General features: G+C 49.3%; 2 protein-coding genes across 2 annotated transcripts; both read right to left on the reverse strand.

Annotated features, from left to right (window-relative positions):
• Nucleotides 1-8: 8 nt before the first annotated feature.
• Nucleotides 9-15295, reverse strand: PTPN22 (protein tyrosine phosphatase non-receptor type 22). The gene is made up of 21 exons (XM_051638883.1): nt 15087-15295; nt 12916-13024; nt 11695-11771; nt 10708-10803; nt 10270-10308; nt 9899-9970; nt 9745-9804; nt 9178-9320; nt 8678-8744; nt 8196-8273; nt 7607-7699; nt 6807-6883; nt 5302-6038; nt 4654-4737; nt 4381-4511; nt 3836-3863; nt 3353-3430; nt 2954-3060; nt 2273-2303; nt 1658-1735; nt 9-1041 (listed from the first exon to the last, which is right to left on the reverse strand). The coding sequence occupies exons 1-21, from the start codon at nt 15171-15173 to the stop codon at nt 977-979; spliced, it is 2337 nt and encodes a 778-aa protein (XP_051494843.1). The 5' UTR covers nt 15174-15295; the 3' UTR covers nt 9-976.
• Nucleotides 15296-15757: 462 nt separating this feature from the next.
• On the reverse strand, nt 15758-18765 carry BCL2L15 (BCL2 like 15). The gene is made up of 4 exons (XM_051638920.1): nt 18658-18765; nt 16758-16900; nt 16434-16649; nt 15758-15931 (listed from the first exon to the last, which is right to left on the reverse strand). Exons 1-4 carry the CDS (start codon nt 18761-18763, stop codon nt 15914-15916), a joined length of 483 nt encoding a protein of 160 aa, XP_051494880.1. The 5' UTR covers nt 18764-18765; the 3' UTR covers nt 15758-15913.
• Nucleotides 18766-18783: the final 18 nt, after the last annotated feature.

The following is an 18783-nucleotide window of genomic DNA, read 5'->3' on the forward strand; positions in this document are numbered from 1 at the left end:
CTGGGAGCTGTAGTTTGCTGCTGCGCGTCGGGAAGTGTAGTCCGCCCGCGGGCGCATGCGCGGGGCGGCCCGGGGCTGGTCACGTGTCCCGGCGGGCCGGGCCCTGCGGGGTTGGACGCGTCCTGACGCGCGCTCCGTTCCAGCGGTGGCCGGTGGATCCTCTCTCCACCAACTCCCTTTTAGTTTTTCTCTCTCTGCAGGAAAACAATCCCATGAAGCCGTTTCCTCCCGCTGAGGTGTGGGCGGGAGGAACCTGCTGGGGAAATCCGTCCAGAGATCCCATCTCCTGAGACACCCGTCTGAAAAGAGGTGCTGAAGAGTCACATCCTCAAAACCAGCATTGCTTTAAAAACCAAGGGTGTTTGGTTTTCAGATAGTGAGGACAGTCGGGTCAGATAATTCTGCAGTCTCTTACACTGGTTTAGTTTCTGTATGACCAGCATCTTGGTCTTACCGATGAAAAAAAACTCAAAAATGCTTTCTAAAATCTGAGATGCAATTCTCCTGTAGTCCCAGCGACGCAAACACTTCCGGAAGTGCAGGTCCTTGGTGGTGTGGACCCAGATGCCAGTGAAGTCCCACAAATGTGTCTGTGATCCAGAGTCATCTTTTGCCTTGGCTGTTCCATTGGCCTTCCAGGGCTTTCAGTGGCTGGATCCCATCACCAGATTAGACTGCCTCAGATCCATCCAAAACACAACAAAACCCATGTCCCTCCTTAGGATAAAACACCTATTCGTGTTCTCAGTTTCTATCCTGCTGTAGATTAACTGAAAGTGCTAGGCTGCTGGTACTTCTATATTCTTCTTTACTTTAAAACTTCAGTTGATGAAGAATGTGCGAGTAGTGCCTGAGCTGCATGTATCCTGCCACAGCTTCTGATGCATTTATTTTGTTGGAAACGTTTCTGGGATTAGCACTCCAGGCATATCAGAAGAACTTCACAAATCTGTCATGCCCAATCTATAGAATGTATCTAAATATTCCATGCTGGGGGTGGATTTCTTGGTCCTTTAGGTTTTGAAAATCGATTTGCAAAGCCTAGAAATAAATTATTTTTCTTTTAATGCAGCAAAATATGTATGTTATAGATGTTGCTTATGTAATTCCTTAAGATAAAACAGTATTTGAAAACACTTTCACTTCAGTTCCTTCCCAGACTTTAAAGATATGTCAGACTTAAAGCAACATCCTGTAGCTATAAATCAAAGCTGGTGCAAAAAACTTCTATCAATGTGTCTATCACAAATACCATCATCATAGCATGAATATTGAGATAACTAGATTTATGCCCAGTCAATAAATGACTGCTCTCTACTAGAAAAATGTAAAATGGAACGTGTGGTGCTTCTCCTCTGCCACGAGGTGAGGCAGCAGCCCGGGGCCAGCCTGCAGCGCTGCCTTTGCCTCCCGCCGCTGCCACTTACAGGCTGTTTTCAGGTACAGGAAAATCACACACCTTGGACTCTTCACACACTGAGAAACACTTGTCCCATCAGGGCTTGTGTTTTCCACCCTTACCTGTTCCTTAAACAAAGGAACTTGTGAACAAAGTTGTAAATATGTACAAAATAATAAGCATGATTTGTACTGTTTGCCGTTTAGACCTTCAGAAGCCAGAGACTTCCCCCACCAGAACACAAAGAGAAGAACATACCAAAGCTAAGGAAAGACCTCGAGTGGTTTGGTGGGGCAGATTCTGGTTGTTTTGTCAGTGAAGATGGACCACAGATGCCTGGAAATAGAAAATGAGACCGAAGCAGTTAGTCACGATGGTAATTCCCTGGACTCGGACACACCTGTGGGAAAACACGTCCCTTCCCAGCGCGGCACCTGCGGGCGCCGCGTGGGCCCCGGTGACCGCGCCGGCAGAGCTGGTGACACGCAGCTCTGACACTGCTCGCAGCAGGGAGCGAGTGTGACTGCAGCACAATGCACTGGGAAAACCTCTGCTCAGAAGTGCCTTTAGCAGCTTCTAGCAGCCCTGTTTTCAAGATAAGCATTTTAATTTTAGATCAAAGGGAACTGAAGGAGGAACTCCCAAGATGGGGCTTACATTCCCCGCCGCCCCTCTTCCCTTTTAGGGTGTCTAGGCACCCAGGCACGGGGGCCCTGACTGCCCCACGCAGCTCTTGGTCGGGCTCCAGAGCAGGCAGATGTGCTGGGCATCCACATTTGACACGTTCAGGTGCTTGGAAATGCAGTCCCACATATTTCTTTATTTATTTGCTTAAAGCCACCAGGAAGATGTACATTAGCCTGAAAGACTTACTCTTTCTCACATTTTTCAGTATTTTCAAGCTCTGTAGGGAAAAAAATAAAATTAAAAAAAAAGAGACTGGTTGGAAAAAAGTGTGTCAAGCAGTAGATCAGCTGCTGTGAGAACGGGAACTCACTGTTAACGTGTATCACATCTCTCAAGGATCGTGCCTGGCAGCTGAGGCTGAGACACAGACTTCTGCCATTCACTTTGTCTCTCCCTTTTTTCTAGGTGACCCAAGTGCCTCCAGTTTGTATTAATCACTCTGTTTTCCTCAAATGCTTTTCAAGTCAATCATAACATCCCAAAGTACAATTGTTCATGAGGATAATTAACTAGGGCCACAATAAGAGGAGGCTGGTGATGAGCACCAGATGAGATGTAGTCTGTCCTGCACAGGAATTCCGACTCCCTCAAGCAGCTTTTTCCCAGAGGAACTGGCACCTCCTGTGGATGGCAGTGCCGAGGCACAACCATTCACGGGGTATGGCTCTGGTCCTCTCTTCCTAGTGCAGTGGTTTTGTTTGCAGTTCTACCACAAAGTATTGTTATGAGTCTTGTTTCCCTGCCCTAAATACCAGCAGTCTCAAAGCAGGCCATTTTCACCAGGTTAGCAGTGAGGAAGCAGCAATGCTTGTAGCTCTTCTCACCACCTCTGATCTCAATAGCTTTTGTTTGTTTTGTTTCTTTTACCTTGCTTCTCCTGAAGCTTTTCATAGGCTCTTTTTGTGACATTTCAGAAGCATTGCTCTCCAAGACAGGAAAACTTGTTGCAGAATTTCTTACAGCAGGCTGCAGACCTGGGATCAGACATCAGAGTATGTTCAGTGGTCATTCAAGAATCCTCCTGATGTTTTCTAAGTGCCTTGTTGCTGCGTTTCATTTCCTCTAATGCAGCAGTTCTAGTTTCCAGCAGGTCTCCTGATTGCATTTACTTTTTTTGTATCTGCTGAACTGTCCTGCAGTTAAGTTCTGAAGCACTACCATTGGTGATGCTTTTATCAAGGGGGCCACAATCTCCTCAGCTACCTGCAGGTTTGGGTGTGAGTGTAAAATCTCAGTTACAGGCTGAGAAAATAACTCATCACTTACTTGCTGTGTCCGCAAGAACAAATGATTCTGGGGTTCTCTCAGGCAGTGGGGGAGGAGAGTTAGAGTGATCCCTTTTCTCTAAGAAAGCAAAGATACAAGAGTTGGTTACCTAGACTTATATATATTTATATATATATATATATCTCCGTTCACTGAGAAGTCCACAGCACTCTAGCCAGCGCATGTCAATCATCTCACGGGAGACACAACTTGCAGCACAAGAAGAGGCAATCCTTGGCCTGAGGAGGCTGCAAGGGGCATAATCAAGTACAGGGTAAGGCAGAAGCTGATTAGGAAATATAAAACTACCAGTTAATTTGGCTGCAGAACTGTTGATTCTGTTTAAACTATTCAGTTGTAGAATATATAGGAACACAAAATATCTGTTGGACTGAGCACAGATCATAAAGATTTACTAAAGCAGCTTCAGGAAAAAGCAGACATTATTTCCAAAGATAGTTTATCCCAGCATTAAACTTATACCTGTTTGTGGGCTCCAAAGCTTCACACTCTGGAAACAAAAAACAAGGAAACTATTTGAAATTACCACAACCAAATGTCATTCTCCTGCACACAAGCAAGCCAGAGAAGACAAGGAAATGATGTTATGTGCAAACACCCTACGCCACACAGCTCCCTGCTTATGTAATGGAAGACAGACTTAACTGCTTCACCTTACTAAGCTATAATTCAACTGTGGGCAGATCAAGAGATGCTTAAATTTCATTTATCTCCTGCCTGTTCCACAGGGTGGTGTGAATCTCAGTGGGCCACTAACCTCCCATTGTCTTTATCCTTCTCTAAAAGAAGAAAGATGTTTTTACCACCTTGCATGGGATATAGGACCCCAAAAAATAATATTTGGAGTAAAGCAGATGTCAGTCAGGAGAACCCTGACTGAGAACACCTGAAATAATTTATGGAAAGTACACAGTGCTAAAATTAGGGTCTTTCTCACAGGAGAAAACATAATTACGAAATTGGCATAGTGATAGTGCTGGCGAAGAGATAAAAAGCCACTTACTTACCCTACATGGTCTCAGTCTCACTGAGTCATTAAACACCTCTGAGTGAGACTCACCACTCCACTCAAAAGAGGTTCCAATATTTGTATTTCTGGCTGGAAGCTGAAAATCAGAAGTTGCCAGAGGAAATGGTCCTACAAAGAATTGAACACAAGAGAAGTAATTTCTCTTCCCAGGCAGCAGGAGCAAAGGCACTGCAGGATTCTAGGATGCTGCACAAATGTGGGAAGAGCCCTCAAAGCACTTGTCAGCCCCTGCTTCATTAAATGCACTTACCAGATTCACTGGCCACAATAAAGGACTCAGGGGTTCGCTCGGGCAGGGGTGGAGGATTGTCATCATCTGGCAGTGGTGGGGTGACTAATTGGGGAGACAGGGACAGATTAACCTGCACAGCAGACACAGCAGAACCAGAGACCAGAGGCTCAGAGCTTACAGATTTTTCCCAACCACGCATCCGAGGTGATGGGTAAGCACCTCTAAACTGTTGTTAAAAAACCCTTATAGTCCTCAGCACCAGCTCACCTGCCACTAGCTGTGTGGCCCGAGGGCAGAGTTCCAGCAGTGTCAGCAGCAGAATTCCAGTTGCACAGGGAAAATTGCATTTTTTACCTCTGGCACATGGCCAAGCTCATTGCTGCTCAGCTTGTGTGGAAACCCCCAGAGCTCCCCAAGAGCCTCTGGCATCTCAATAACAAACACACTCCATGACACTGAGCACTGAAGGGCCTGAGCAGGACCAAGCTGAGCAAATGCCAGAGCCGTGGACAATGGGAAATGTCCAACTGGGCCAGGACTGACCAGACCAAGGGATAATTCCACCTTCTTCATATGGTGGGTGGTGTTTTTAAGGCTGCAGCTCAAACAAGTAGTGATGTTGAAGCCTGGTTCTCTCAGACGCAGTGAGATGTCAGCACCACTTACCCGGGGAGGGCATCCTCTCATCCTTCAGCAAAGGAGTCCGGTGGGACACGGGCCTGGGCAGCGGGGAGCCGGCCCCAGCGCTGACAGCAGGGGCAGGGAGGGGCAGGTCCTGCCCCTCTGCCAAGCCCTCGGCAAACACTGGGGACACAGGGTCATCTGGAGAGAGTGAAGAGAAGTAGGGGTCTTCTGCTGAGCAGCAGTTCAGGTACAGACATCTCCCGTGGTTCCTGTGGCTCGGGGCACCACCCAGGCCTTGACTCAAGTGATGTAGATTAACAGGGGAAAAACCATCCTCCTTCACCTGGAAGCTTGAGCAGCAGGCATCTGGCAACTGTGAACTCAGAACAGGCTTTGCAGCCCCCACATCCCATTCCCAGCCTTCTCCCTGCTGTGCCAGCACAAAGGGGGTGGATGCAGCCCGTGTCAGGGGTGCTCTGCCGGGCCCTCTCCTGCCTCCTGCCCTCGGCCTCAGGGGCAGAAGCAGCTGCTCAGGAGGACAGATGCTGCTGAGCTCCAGGCTGCGGCGTTTCTGCAGAGCCTCCCCAGGACCCTGCTCCCCTGGGGCAGCCACCCTCCTGCAGCTGAGGAAGTCCAGAGTGGCGAAGGAGACGGCCTGTCTGATGGGAGGGACTCCACAACCAGAGCTGTCCTCTGCTCCTGGGGCAGATGTCATTGTCGGGGGTGCTTTGCTTTGTACCACTGGAGGAAGACCTTGACCCTGTTCCTCTTCCTCTGAGCTGCAATAAAACACCCTGATGTGAAGTTGAAGCCGAGGACTCAGAAATCTCTGCTAACAAGACCCCACAACATTGCTCCTGACAGCAGACCTAGGGATGCAGAGCCTGGAGCACAGGGAAGAACTGTGCCCCCATTTGAACACCATTAAATGGGGAACAGAGGAGGCCCCTTTATGTGGTAAAATACACCCTCAGTGCAGACTGTACCAAAAAGCGAAATTTGTTATGGGAAGCAGACCCTGCAAACCAAAACATGCCCACAGAAAGGCCCTGCCACCCTCTGAAGTTGCCCGTGTTGGGAAGCTGGACTCCTCAAGCTTGCTGCTCCTGCAGCAAGAGGCACTGGGGTGGCACGTGCAGGTGATGGATGGGACCGTTCCCAGGCAGGGCTGGGGTGAGCCAGCACGGGGCTGTCTCCACGTGCATGAGCCTTCTTCTGTACTGCGCTGTGATGTGTTGGCAGTTCACATGTGAGACACTGAGTGCAGACCAGGAGCAGCCTCAAGGGAAGAAGAGTGAGAGAGGTAACGGCAGGCAGGGAAGAGGCTGAAACTCAGGCTCAGGGACACATCAGTGAGAAGATCAGGAGTTATGTTAGGAATAAATGTGAGAGACAAAGTGGGACTCGGGGAAGCTGTGGATCCTGCTCACGAGTGAAATGCAACCATTAAACAGAACTGTGTCACAAAGCACACATGAAGAGATGCATCTTCCTGAAATGGGTGACTGAAAATACTAACCCAGGGGGCACTTGTGCTGTGGCCTTACCAGGTTAGTAATCTGAGAGAATAAATATCTTCCACTGGAGTCAGAAGTGGCTTGGCTACAGGGTGCCTTGTTTGTGCCTAGTGAAAGACAAAGTTAGTAAACAAGAGTTGGGAGGAAGAATGCAAAGAACACAAACATGCTATTCCAGGACTTGGAATTCATGCCAACTCCTTGTGATTATTAATGCATTTTGGAAATTACAAACAGCAACTTGGAGCAGAGGACAGAACCTCCTGAATGGCAATTCCTGCCAGCACCTTTTTGAAAGGAGAGTACAGTGAGCTGTACAACCATCCAGCTGTTCCAGACACCTGCCAAACAGCCCACACAGACAATTCTGCCTTCAGGACCTTCTTGGGCATTCATCCTGGGCAAGTCAGGTGCTGGTTTCATCTCTGACATGTTGTGTGACCAGCCCCCATGCTCTGCAACAGGCTCTAGGAGGGCAGGGAGGTTTGGGCGGGCAAGAGGTTTGGCCAGGAGCTACAAAACCACATCCGGACTTGAACTGTTTTATGCATTTCTCTCAAACTCATCTTACATCTCCTTTGCTTACAGACTGTGCACAACACATAGAAAGAGGCTCTTTCCAGCTCTTTTCTCACTCGGCTCTGGAACACCCTGCAAATCCTGTGGCAAACCTGAGACATGAGTCCCACTGCAGGATCCTGTTCCCAATATTTTAGACAAAAACTGCTGACTAAATGAGCTAACTGCAACCCTTCAACCTTTGCCTAAGAATGGCAATGCATTTACTTCAGACAGATTGTGAACAGCTACACAGGAAAGGTAAGGTTTACCTGTGAAGCAGCAGAATCTTCCTGGGCATCAAGGGCTTTAATCTGCCTTTTGAAGAGCTCAATCACTGCATCATAAACCAGCTCATACTGCTCCTGTGTTACAGACACATAACACACACATGAGAGCCAGCTCAGCAGTACCAGTAAATGGTCACCTCTTGCCCAAATCAAGCACCAGCCCCAAGGGAGGCTGCCACTTTCCAGTCCACTGGTGAATTTCAGAAGAGGTTGAAGCCACAATCTTCAAAGCGTTCAGACCAAAGCATTTGGGATTTTTTGGGGCACATAAACAATGCTGTTCTGCATTGAGCTTCCTCTTCAGTCTATCTCAGCTGAGAACAGTTCCCACTTTATTTCCTGGACAGTTCCTGTGTCACAGTGTAAGTGTCTGACAAATCAGACTGCAAGAACTAAGCTATTTCAAGGAAATGGTCAGTTACCAAATTCATTTCTGAAAAGCATTCTTTTGTTCAGAAAAGGAACCTTACAGAACACCTGCACACCCCAGTTCCCAGCAGCAACCCTCCTGGGTGCACACTTAGGTCCCAGTATGAGGAGCACACCAGTTGGTGAAATGTCCCAGACATACCTTGGTCTGCACGAGGGAAGGTCTTTGTGTGCGCATGTCCTGGATCAGGCTGAAAATACTGAAGTTCACTGGAACAATCTTGCAAGAAAGAGAAAATACAGGACAGAAAAATGACAGGTCTAATTCTGAGCAGTCTAATTCAGGGCTGTGCAGAACAGGAGCAGCTTCTCCTTGAGTCCCAGCAACTTGCTGCAAGGCCAGGGGATACTGCACAGACGTTTTATCGAAGAGTCAGAGTGAAGCAAAGTGCTAGTTTGGAGACACTGAATTTCTGATTCTTGAGCATGAAGAGACAGGCATAGACAGTAAAGCTGTATTGCAGACAAACTGGGAATGAGGTGCCAGGGGTTTGGCCACCACCACTCTCCAGCCAGGCTGCGGGGAGCTGCTGTTTGTGGCTGCCGCCTGAAATACCCTGCGTGCAGTGAGAGGGGGAAAAGGGGACGTGCAGGGCTGTGGGCCCGGGCTGGGCTGACACTCACCCCATCCCTCAGCAGCTTCTGGGTGTAGTCGATGGCACAGAGCACTCCTGTTCTCCCACAGCCAGCACTGCAAGGACAGCCACAGCGGGTTGCAGAGGGTGGGCATGCTGTTTTTTTCTGACAGGGACACTTGAGAAGCGTCTGCAGCCTGGTATGGCCCTCCCGCCCCAACCACAGAGGGTGCAGACCCCCGGGACATCCCTGCAGCAGTGTCTCCCCATCCAGCCCACACCTCACCCGCTCCTGCCAACAGCCTCGGTCCTCCTGCAGTCACCAGCCCCCATGCAGACATGCCCAGTGCTGGTGGTCTCCACTGCACCTGCCATCTCTGGCCTGCTGCTGCCTGTCCCCATTCCCTCCCCCAGCTGTACTAGCTGTCCTCAGAGGACACCTTCACCCTAAGACTTCCTAGGAGAGGAGCCCAGCTGCCATCTCCAGGGCTGCTCGGGGGCAAGAGCATGGGCACCAGGACCCTTCCCTGTCATCCCCAGCTCACCCACCTGCAGTGGATGCAGACTGGGACATTGTCATCTGGCTGGTAGCAGCGAATCTCACTGATGAGCTCCAGGATGGGGTCAATGGATGAGGGGACATCATGGTCTGGCCAGTTTTTGTAGTGGAACTGGTGGATGGTGCGGATTTCCTGCAAGAGGAGAAGGGCACTGGAATGTCTGGGCACACTGCTGCAGCTGCAGCAGGTGCTGGGACCCGGGCAAAGGGGCAGCTCATGCTGTGACACCTCCTGCTCCCTGCTGCAGCAGCAGGCAGAGGGTGGAGATGCAATTTGCAGCTGTTCTTGCTGCAAAAGAAGCTTTGCCATTTTATTATATTCTTGATGTTACTCATTAGCCTCACCTACCCAGGGGCTGCTTTGTCATGACTGACAAACAGCTTCAGAAACTGAAGTTTGACTTAATACACTTTTTACTTTCTTTCTTCCTTCAGCTACTGACAAATCTCAGATAGCAGGCTGAAATTTTCTGCACAAAGTGTGTCATATTTTAATATATTCTTTCTATAATAAAGATAGCCAAGATACATATCCTGCCTCGACCTTTCCTACCTACCTCATTCAGGGTCACCTTTAAAGTCCTAATCACATACTCCTTTTTCTTCTCCTCGGCTTCCTGCAGAAGAAGAAGTTAGAGTCACATTTTCTGCAGATGACTCAAGTTCCCAGCCCGCGCGGTGTGCCGAGCTGCAGGCAGCAGCTGTACTCACACAGGCGATGGAGAAAGGGCCACAATGCAGGGGAGAGCTGCCCACCTCTGCCCAGTACCGCTCACACTTCTTCTGTTGTGAGAAGCAGGACATGATGGGTTACCCACCACCCGTCACAATTTGCAGGACAAACCTGTAGCTGGCAGGAGGCTCAGTCCATGCTGCCAGCCAGCTCCAGCCTCCTGTCCCTGCAGCCATCATTGCTGGTTTTTCCCTTCCAAAACAGTTTAAGAATCTGCAGCTGGAGACTCAGGAAACAGGTTGTATCAAACAGAAACTCGCTGTCACTAACAAGGTTTAATAAAAACCTGCATCTGTCCACCCTGCCCTGGCACTGTCACAGCAGAGGCCAGCTCTGACACATCACTCACCTTTCCCATTTCAAACTCCATACAAGCCATGACCACAATCTGCAGAAAGAAGGTTCATTTTTGAGAAGTCTGAACACAAGTTTGTCATCCAGGCAGCAAAATGATATTGATCACTTGCAGGTCCTGATCAGCAATGAGGAAGGCCTCTGGGCTGCCTTCCCCAGAGCCCTGGACTGCTAAGCCAGACATGGGGACACCATCCACAGCCTGGGAGTGAGGACCTTTCCCACTCAGAGCCTGAGTGCAGAGACAGCCAGGAGCAGACTCCTGTCCCAGCACAAGTGTGGAGGAGGCTCATGGGAAGGATGCAGAGCACATACAAGATCTGGAATAAAACTCTGACACTCCCACTGTCTTCCTAGTCAAAAAGGACTTCTATCTGGCTGTACAGACAACTTTTTTAAAAAAACCAGAAAGGTATACAAATCCAGACCTTACCAGGACTTCATACTCCCAAATCATCCTCCAAAAGTCAATGACAGTAGTGGAGAGAGGACCTTGGGTTGCAATGTATGCTCTTGGCCCATAGACACCCTAGAACATTCAAACCAGACAGTAAGACATCTTTGCACATCTCACAAGCAATAATTCTTTCGGAATCTTACTTCTTTTCAATGACCCTGTTAAGGATTTAGGAGGGCTTTTACATAGTCGAATTTTAGGCACCTACACTCAATTAAGCAACCAAAAACCACTGGTGTGCCAGCCTCCCAAAGGCAGACCCAAGCCAGGGAGCTGGGCTTGAGGTGGCATCTGCTCCCAGAGACCACCAGTTCCTGCAGTGCTCTTGGGAGCTCAGAGGTCATGTTGCAATATCTACACAAGCTCAAGCTCCACAGCTTGGCACAGCTGTGGCTGGTGGCCAAAGCGTGACCTGTGATCCCCTCATGAAGGTCTGTTCTGCAGATGGGTTGCACAGAGCCCTTGGTCACTGTGGTGGAGAACAAAGGAAACCTTCTATCCACCCATCAGGGAGGGCTGTGAGCACAGGAGGGTCCCAGCACACATGGAGCTCCTGGTGGAGGACCAGCCTGCCTTGTGGCTTGCTGTGGTTCTCAGCCATGCTGCAGTGCAGGGCTTCCTGCCTCTCCACTGCTCTCAGCCAAGGTGATTCTGGCCACAGGCCACTTTGCACCAGTCACACTGTCAAGGAAGTCGGGGCTGGGAGCCGCAAACTGTTCCACCACCTGCCCCAGCACGTGCCTTGCCCTGCAGCACCTCCCTGGTGCCTCTGCTGCAAGGGCTGGTTTTGGAGGGCTCACTGGCCAGACACGTCCTTCACACCAGCTGTCCTGGAGCACAGCCCACAGCCCTTCCACTCACCAGAGCTGCAGGACCTGCTCCTCCTGGCATAACTCAACCAGGCAGCACTAGCAGCTGCTACGAACACCTTTGCACTGCAAAACACCGTGGAAGAAGAAATACCTTGATGAAGTTGGCATTGATGTAATGAGAATCTGCATCTGATGTGATCAGGGACAACTCCACTCTGCTGTGGTCAACTGCAGGCACAAAAGCAGAAACAGCAGCAGTTACTGTTTGCCTTTCACAGTGGGTGAGCTCCTCAGACTGCAGCAGGAGGTGCTTTGGAAGAGCACATACACCAGAGAGCTCAGCCCAGAGCAGATGAGTGGCTGTGCAAGCAGCAACACCTGCTCCTTCCCTGATGGCTCCACACTGAACTGCCAGTGCCCAGAGGAAAGCCCCAGACAGGCAGGCTCTCCTCCAGAGCAGAGGGGAGGGCTTAGGCAAGAGCTGCAGATGCTGCCCCCACCCCAGTGCCATTCCAGTCTCCTCTGACCATGGAGCCAAGCCAAGCCCAAAATCACCCTGCACTCTATCTTACAGACTCTATTGAGGTCTGTGGGTTTAGATTATTGTGTTTTTCAAGCTAGAATAATAGATAAAAGGGACAATCTGCTCTGATCCTGGGACAGACTCTCCTTTGGAGACTATTGCATCAAGCCAAGACAAGCCACAACAATTTTGCCTGTAGTCTGCTTTGTCCAACATGGAGACATCTTTGTCCAAAGCCATTCTCTACAAGGCCTTCAAAAACAAAGGGCTACCCAGGAAGCTGCCAGGATAGTCACTAGGGGAAGTATTTCTTTCCAAACAAAGTTCTACCTGTAGAAAATACCTGCCAAAGTCTTTCAGAGCATGCTTTGCCACTGTCAAAGATAAAGGCTTAAATCCAAACAGAATTCAAGGCCAACTGACAGCCAGTGATACACTCGTGCAGGCAACAGTGCAGGCAGATACAGCTGCCTGAAAGGAGGCTGGAGTGTGGTTGGGGTCAGTCTCTTCTCCCAGTGAACAAGAGGAAACAGTCTCAGGTTGCCTGAGGGGAGGTTTAGATTGGGTAATAGGAACAATTTCTTTACTGAAAGGGTTTTCAGTCACTGGCACAGGCTGCCCAGGGATGTGGTAGAGTCACCATCCCTGGAGGTATTTAAAAGACAAGTAGATGTGGTACTTGGGGACACGGTTTAGTGGTAGGCTTGGCAGTGCTGGGTTAATGGTTGGACTTGATGTTCTTACAGGTAATTTCTAACAAAAATTACTCTATGATTCTATGAAGGATGAGAACAGACTCAAGCTAGGGGAAAAAAGGCTGAATAGGAATATTTGCCATTTCCAACCTACAGGGAAGGATGTCCTTGTATCTGTTCTTCTTGATGTTCTCTAGTTGCTCAGATGCTGCTGCAGGGTAGATTTTATCCGCTCTGTACTTTGTTGACTGCCTTTTCAGCTTCTATGATAAAAGAATGGAACAAATGACAGCAGATGTGCTACACACAATACACTACTAGAGAGTATGTGTGAAGGTCTCTAGGGGTCAGGTTCACTACCACGAAGCACGATCTGCACCATTAATTCTTTCCTGAGTGGTTTCTCTCAAGGTACTCAGAACAAGAACAGAGACAGAAGCCACCTGAGAGCCCCAGCACAGGCTTGTGAGGAATGGAAAGTGTGTGCTGAGGCAATGCCCACACGAGGCTGGGGCATGTAGGCTTTTGAAGTGACGTGATGCATTTATACAGCACATAAAACATCACATGGGGGAATCATTCTCAGTGTAAATGGCACCCAGGTAAGAGGAGTAACCATGTTAAACCACCTTTAACAAATTATATCAGAAAAGTCAGATAAATCAATTCATTTTTCTCACGTTAGTAAAGATGCTCCCCCCACCTGTGGCTGCAGACAGCAATGCTCAAGCCACTAAAGGAGCACAAGCAATCAGAGCAAAGTAGCTGCATGCACTGATAAAAGAGAAAAGTGAAGGGAAAAAAACCTGTCATTTACAGTAACACCAGCACAATTCGCATGTACAAGTGCTTGTTCACACAGAGAGTGGAGGCATTAGGATGGATAAATAGCATCAAACATTTCTACCAAGTCTGGCAATGCAGCCCTCACAGTGGCCTGTTAACTTGAAAAAGTGGCCAGCCACTCAGGCTGTCCTGGGAAGATCTCTTCACGGAACATGAGGAAACACAGTTTTGACCACTTCTACCTGCTATTTTGGTCAGAAAATTAACAGCACATGTGGCTGCCAGAGCCAGCCCATGTGCCAGGGCTGCCCAGGCTGCTGCCTCACCGGGCGCCGCAGCGGGAGGCGGAAACTCAGCAGCCGGTGACAGCGCTTTGTTCCATGGAACAACAGACTGTCACTGCAGACTGATTAATCACTTCCCTCCAGCCCAGGCACCTGGAAACCAAGCACTAAGCTTTTTCCAAGTGTTTGAAGTGCCAGTCTTCACCAGTACAACAAGGCAGGGACCTTTGTGACCTTCCCCAGAGCTCACTGCCTGATGCAGCCCTTCTCCAGGAGGGTTAGCTCAGAGCCAGTGGTTATTCTGGTGTTTGAGACATCTCAGATCTCACCTATGTACCAGTTTTACCCTTCCCTATGTCTGCTGAATCTGGGCAATGCCTTTGCTGCTGAGCAGCCCAGACAGCCTGCCAGAGCAGTCGCTGCCTCAGCTTCAACTGCGGGACCCTGGATTGCCGTCTAAGGCTCACCCCTGCCACCCAAACAAATAAAAACATGCCAGAGAGCTCACAGACTGGGGAACGGCACAGATCTCAACCAGTGAGACACTGCAGAGCACCAAGGAAGGTGAGAGCCATCATCATTTTCTGCCAGTTTTGCCTTTAAGGAACAATAAATTAATTTCCGGGGGGCAGAAGCACCACTGGAGACAGAGCAAATGGATGCACAAGCCCTTCCAGACAACAGCACTGGCAGCTGGAGAGTCCAGCAGCTCAGATGGCATCTTCCCACGCCTCCACCAAGGTGCCCACGAGAGGCGGAGCAGTCTCGAGTCCACAGAGTGCTTCTCTGAACCCCCCCACCCTGCTCTGCAGGTGGTACCATGGCAGGGTGGGGGGTTTTGTTGAAATGAAGAGAGGAAAAGCTACCCAGGTCCCTGACAGGAACATGTGGGGCACAGATAGAACAGGCTGCAATGGGGGGAAGGGGCAGTGGCCCCATGTTCCTCACAATACCCCCAGTTATATCACCAGGCGAAGTGAAACTGCGTCTTGACAAGCACATTCACCAAGCAGAAAACAGGAAGCACTTGGGTAATCATGTAAAAAGCACAGACTTTTACTTTAAATGCAAGTTATTAAATTACTCTTCTGTCTTTACATTCCTTTTACCCCAATCAACTCCTATGTCTCTTTCTGCTGTAAAATTAATAGAAAATCTTATTGTCACACAGAAATCATTTCCATGTTGGAGAAGTGACTGAGTGGTTCCCTTTAAAATCAGCTGAAACGCAGAGCCATGCCTGAAGTGAACTTACCAAAAACTCGTCTGCAAACTCTTCTCGGTTGAGCTTCTTCCTTTGGGCCCTTTCCAGGTTTTGCAGCAGAATCTCCCTTTGGTCCATGTTGCTGGAGCCCGATAGCAACTGTCCCTCCAAACCTGGGAACGGACCATGTCAAGTGCGGAGTGGAAAGCACCAGCCCGGGGAGCGCCAGCGCGGCTGCGGTTACTGACTTCACCACCAGCCTCAAAGGAAATTAGTACGTAACATATTGTGGTCAAATAACTAAACTAGAAGAGTCCCTAAAACAGCATGCAATTCACATTTTGCCTGTTTTCCACATTACCTGAAAAACATTTTGAAAGAATACTTCAGGTGCTTTGATACGTGATATTCCCTTTCTGTCTTTCTTGCAGATCAGGTACAGAATAGCTACAAGATTTCTGTATCTGGCTGCTAAAAGACAAAGGGCTGCTGAGCACCCTGGAAGAGCCGTCACTTTTAAAAATAATGTCAATTTTCAATAAAAATAAGCCTTTAAATCACCTGAGAGGAACAGAAGAGGTCTTTAGAATAACTAATGGAAACATGTTTTCAAACAAATATTCACCTGATGAGTCTGCGGCACTAAGCACTAACCTAGAAACCTTGAGTAAGAGTGAAGCCCACTTTTATGGCTAAAGAGAAACACAGGAAGAGAAAACAAATTAATAACAACAAACATTTATTAATTTTTGTTCCTAGTGAGAATGAATCTCTTTTATACATTGCTTATGTGCAGAGTTCTGCTCACAGCCTCCTGAAGAAATACAACAGCCTTTCCTGGTTAAATTGTCTTCTGGAAAGTAGTAATGCACTTTCTCTCAGTTTTCCAAGTTCTCCTGAAAGCAAAAAAAAAAAAAAAAAAAAAAAAAAAAGCCCCATGTGTATGCTTGTTAGAGAAAGAATTCAAGGCAGGTCTGAGGGAAGTGTCAGGAAGAGGATGCAGGATGGAGAGACAAGCAACCGTCCTCCTTTCAGAGTTTTCATCCCTTCCCCTGCTAAATGGCCCCAGGCTGGGTCTGTAAAGCTGTATGAGCAGGACAGCACCTTTTGTACAGCACATCTTTCATCACTTTGATGGTCTCTGAGGGAGCATGTTGAGCTCCCAGGATACTGAGATAAGGAATTGCACCCTGAGACAGAGCAGCAGATGGGAAGTTTGATGCTGATCCCAGTCCGACCTCCCTGAGGTGTTTATTCAAGCTGTGCCCCCGCAGTCAAAGGCAGGGGGACATGCTGTGCACCAGTGAGGACCAAGTGAGGTGGACAGGAGGGTCAAGAGACTCATGGGAAGAGCCATCAAGGTCCAGCTGAAGAGCACCAGCCCCTTCACATCCTTACCCATCCACCACGGGCCTCGATGTAGCTCCTCACTTGAGGATTTCCATTAATCACTTGTGTGAGTTGGTGGGGATGCACCACAGTTGGGATTTTCTTAGCAACATGGATTACCAATTTCACAGAAACAGAGAGAAAAGCTATCTCATAGGCCATCTCGGGGTTCTGGGCACTCCAGGTCCTGCTGAGAGAGCTCACAGCAGCCTCAAACTTCTCCATCTGCAAGAAGTGAGAATGCAGTTTGAGCTTCTTTGTAAATGACAGTGTGGTAAAGAAGTCTTGGCTCAAAATCCAACACTCAGTTAAATACCTGCATTTGCGCTTTACCTTTCCCTTCAGCACTTCCGCAAGATCCTCGGAGGAAACCCTTTCAAAATCCAGGTTGCACTGGTCCCCCATCCGCCGCAGGCGACTGGCGACCAGGACGGGGTCGAACGCGGGCGGAGGTTCCGAGGCAGCCTGGGCGGGTCCTAGGGCAGGAGGGGCGGGGGGCTCAGCCCAGCGGGGGGCGGAGGAGGGGAGCAGAGGCTGCGAGCCCCAGCCCTGCTGCCTCTGCCCCTGAAGCTGCAGCTGCCTCTGCCCCTAAAGCTGTAGCTGCCTCTGCCCCTGAAGCTGCAGCTGCCTCTGCCCCTGAAGCTGCAGCTGCTCCCCAAATGCTGCAGTTCCTGCCTCAAGTGCTCCGGAGGTGAATGCAGGGTAGACTTCTGACCAGATGCATTAGGAAATGTAAAACCAAAGCCCCTAAGAAAGGGTGCATTGATGGACAGGGGCCAAGGTTTGTCCAGGTTTCTTTCCTCCCACCTCGGCTGCTTCATGCTCAAGTCTCAGTTCATCCCCACGCCTCTTTCTCCAAGGGCATCCCTACCACCACTTCTTTACCGCTCTAAGTTTCTGCCAGCTCATTCCTGCTAGGCTGCCATAAGCAAGGAGGGACGCTCAGAGTTCGAAAACATTTCGTTTCTCTCTCCCGCCTGCAGGGACACAGCAGCACAGCTCGGACAGCAGAGTCCTGCCTGCATTCCCCAACAACCCGAGGCTTGCGGTCCTGCCGTGCAGTCTTGGGAGAATTCGGGTATTATACTCAAAGCCTCTCTTGTGAGCAAGTGCAAATTACAACACTTCAGTCTCATAGCAACCCAAATCAGGGAAAGCTCTCACAGAGGGACAAAAGGCATACTTTACAGATTTCAAGTGTATAAAACTGTTAGAACTTCTCAGCTAATGAAGGGGGAGCACCTCAGTTACAGCATTTCCCCTTAAAGCATCTGAGGGGAAAAAACCAACAGAATATTATTTTTTTTCTTTCTGAACCAAACCAAGGTTCAACCAGAAGTATCCACAGGATACTGACATTTTCAGCAAAACCATTTCCATGTTTGACTAAGTCCTAAGGAACTGAAAGCAGGATCTTTCGACATGAACTCGTGGGGAACTTTATCCAGAGGCATCACTTCCTGATCCAAGTCCCCTTCCTCATTCAGCTGCTGATTCCAGCTCAGCTCCTCCCGCTCAGGTGCCAGCACTCGCAGAACCTGCATCTCCCGGGGCCTGGGACAGTTTCACAGAGCTCAGAACAGCAGAAGCACAAGCGTCTAATCCAGAAGGAAACAAGCAATACTCTAACAGAGACTTTTCATTAGGGAAAACAACAAACTTCCATGAAGCTTTTGAGAAAAATAATTTTTTTGCTACCTGTTGTCAGCAAGATCCCAGCATCTCTTGGGACATTTTAACTGGTGTGTGTCCAAGATGGGGAAAATTAAATGAATGTAGGTGAAATGCTGGGTTTCTTGCAGCATTGCCCAGCAAACTAAAGTAGTCCAAATTATGTTGGGAGCTTTTTGAATCTGCCTTGTACATTAAAGCAACCAGTTTTATCCAATAAGCAATACGAGCTTCCTTGCTGGGACCTGCAGCACAGGCAGCAGCACCATCCCTCCAGCACTGCCTGTGCCACAGCACAGGGAGCAGGAAGGGGTGGCCATCCCTCTCTCAGCCCCCACAGTCCACTCTGCCCAGGCAGGCTGAGCTGTGGGCTGCCCAGCCTTCAAACAGCTTTACCTCACCCAGACTTTTCCCCCCAACAGACAGAGCTTGGAACTCATCACAAGACTGCGTTGCAGGAAACCCAGCCCTGAGCTACAGCCTCCTGCCCTCAGGTGTTCAGTCAGAGCGCTCCTCTGCCACCTGCAGCAAACCAACCATTCTTCCTCCCCCCAGGCCCTACCTCCACAGTCTGTTTCCAGGCTGCGGCACTGAGTCTCATCTTCACTGAAAAGGTCAGAGAACAAGGCTTCCACAACACACTCGGTCTGCTCCTCAAAGGTTGTCATTGCAGCGTGTCCCCGCACCA

The sequence above is a fragment of the Apus apus genome, chromosome 23 (assembly GCF_020740795.1).
Source record: "Apus apus isolate bApuApu2 chromosome 23, bApuApu2.pri.cur, whole genome shotgun sequence".
NCBI lineage: Eukaryota > Metazoa > Chordata > Aves > Apodiformes > Apodidae > Apus > Apus apus.

Excerpts from the sequence above, each read along its gene's own strand:
- PTPN22 (XM_051638883.1), bottom strand. The coding sequence starts at position 15,173 with ATGGACCAAAGGGAGATTCTGCTGCAAAACCTGGAAAGGGCCCAAAGG. Across the intron at positions 10,309-10,707 it reads TTTGGGAGTATGAAGTCCTG|ATTGTGGTCATGGCTTGTAT; the intron begins GTAAGGTCTGGA and ends TTCTTTCTGCAG. Across the intron at positions 1,736-2,272 it reads ACTGAAAAATGTGAGAAAGA|GCATCTGTGGTCCATCTTCA; the intron begins GTAAGTCTTTCA and ends TTCTATTTCCAG.
- BCL2L15 (XM_051638920.1), bottom strand. The coding sequence starts at position 18,763 with ATGACAACCTTTGAGGAGCAGACCGAGTGTGTTGTGGAAGCCTTGTTC. Across the intron at positions 16,901-18,657 it reads CCTGGAAACAGACTGTGGAG|GACCCGCCCAGGCTGCCTCG; the intron begins GTAGGGCCTGGG and ends CTCCTGCCCTAG. Across the intron at positions 16,650-16,757 it reads CGGAAGTGCTGAAGGGAAAG|ATGGAGAAGTTTGAGGCTGC; the intron begins GTAAAGCGCAAA and ends CACTTCTTGCAG.